The sequence below is a fragment of the Otolemur garnettii genome, unplaced genomic scaffold (genome assembly GCF_000181295.1).
Source record: "Otolemur garnettii isolate 467f Iridium unplaced genomic scaffold, OtoGar3 scaffold00054, whole genome shotgun sequence".
Classification (NCBI taxonomy): Eukaryota; Metazoa; Chordata; class Mammalia; order Primates; family Galagidae; genus Otolemur; species Otolemur garnettii.
This window is the reverse complement of record NW_003852449.1, coordinates 8,856,275-8,858,079: the sequence shown is the minus strand read 5'-3', so window position 1 is coordinate 8,858,079 and position 1,805 is coordinate 8,856,275. Positions and strand designations below refer to the sequence as shown.

Genomic DNA, 1,805 nt, shown 5'->3' with positions numbered 1-1,805 from the left:
TTTGAAGGCGTCTCCTCAGCTGTTGGAGGCTGAACCTCAGCAGAGGCTACTTTTGAAGGAGTCTCCTCAGCAGGTGGAGGCTGAACCCCAGCAAAGGACACTCTTTTAGGAGTATCCTCAGCAGGTGGAGGCTCAACCTCAGCAGAGGCCACTTTTGAAGGAGTCTCCTCAGGTGGTAGAAACTGAACCCCTGCAGAGGCCACTCTTTTAGGAGTCTCCTCAGCAGGCAGAGGCTGAACCTGAGGCGGGGCCTCTTGTGTAGGAACCTCCTCAGCTGGTGGAGATTGAACCTCAGCAGGGCCCTTTCCTGTAGGGGCCTCCTCAACTACTGGAAACTGAACTTCAATAGGGGTTTCTTCTAAAGCCTCAGCAGCTGGTAGAAAATGGATATCACCAGAGTCCTCTTCTGCCTTGGTCTCCTCAGCTGATGGAGGCTGAACTTCAGCAGGGATCTCTTCAGCAGAGGTACGCTCTCCTTCATCTGGGGCCTTGCCAAGGGCCTCCTCAGTTGGAGGAGGCTGTACTTCAACAGAAGCCTCTTCTGCTAGTGGTGGCTGAATTTCAGCAGGAGGCTCTCCTGAAGGAGTCTCTTCAGCTGGTTGGGGCTTTGGTTCCACAGGAGGAACTTCAGCAGGAATTTCTTCAGTTGGAGCCTGTACTTGGGCAGGCTTCTCCTCAGCAGGACTGGGCTCTCCTTCTGCAGGGGCCTTGTCAGTAGGTGAAGTCTGCACTTCAGGGGCTAATTTTTCTGTTGGTAGAGGCTCTATTTCAGCAGAAGGTTTCTTTTTATCAACAGAACCCTCTTCTACAAGAGGTATAGTTATTTCTTGCCTAGGCTCATCTTTTAAAAGTACTAGAGAACTTTTTTTGATTTCCAGTGGGAAAGAAGATAAACTGATCTTCAGCCCAGTTTCTTCATGAATATGTGTTGCTGGTTGAAATTCAGGATGATCACTTACAAAAATCTTCTCTGAAGATTTACGTTTCTGGCCACCTTCCTTTGATGTTGTAAAAGAACCACCTGGCCTGGAAAAAAACACTATGTCTGATTCACTAAAGTATGTCTGCTGTTCCTTGTCCACTTTTTCTTTGGGGGCAATGTTAATCATGGTCCAGTCTCCAGTACAGCTGGTCTGCTGAGATCTGTCGATTTTTAGTTCAGTTGGCTGTCCGTGTGGTGAACTGTCTACTTCCTGAATACTCTCTGGCAACTTGGCGGCGACTTCCCCGACACCAGCTGGCTTTTCTTCAGCTACCAGTGTTTCAACTAAAGGGACTTCATTTTTCTCTTCTAGACCATTGTCTGTCTGCAGAGACTTATCAACCATTTCTTGTCCATGCTTTCTTTTTGTCCACGTTTGCTGAAGTTGAGCAGATACTCGTAGAGACTCATATTCTTTGGCAGAGTAGTTGCCTTTGCTTCCAGGAATATTGCCAATGCTGAGAGCAGCTTTGGGGCCAGATGACTGTGGTATGGACATGTATTTCTTTTTGTCTGTCAGGTCAGTCTGCTGGGATTTGTCTACCATTGGTTGACTGGGGCGTCTTCTCTTTCGAATTTCTTGCCTCTCTGCAGAGATAGGCTGATCTGGTTCATCACTATCTTCCATTTCCAAGGCTGGTAAACTTCAAACTTACTAATCTTCAAGTAATTAATCATCAAGAATCACAAATGTACTAGGTGACTAAACCTTTACTTCTGTCATTACGTGTTGTTCTGCTGAGCTCCCTCAGAAAAAAGTAATTCATAAATTATCACATTCTGTACTGCATTCTTGTTGGATCCCACCTTATTCAGTAAGCAT

The 1,805-nt window shown here is 46.5% G+C and overlaps 1 protein-coding gene across 1 annotated transcript in view; it reads right to left on the bottom strand.

Annotated features, from left to right (window-relative positions):
• The window catches only part of FSCB (fibrous sheath CABYR binding protein), a 3,296-nt gene extending 1,767 nt beyond the window's left edge, over positions 1-1,529 (bottom strand). Inside the window, exon 1 of the mRNA XM_023514492.1 lies at positions 51-1,529. Within this exon, the coding sequence (XP_023370260.1) occupies positions 51-1,529 (1,479 nt within the window). The remainder of the gene's footprint in view (positions 1-50) is intronic.
• Between the last annotated feature and the right edge of the window lie 276 nt (positions 1,530-1,805).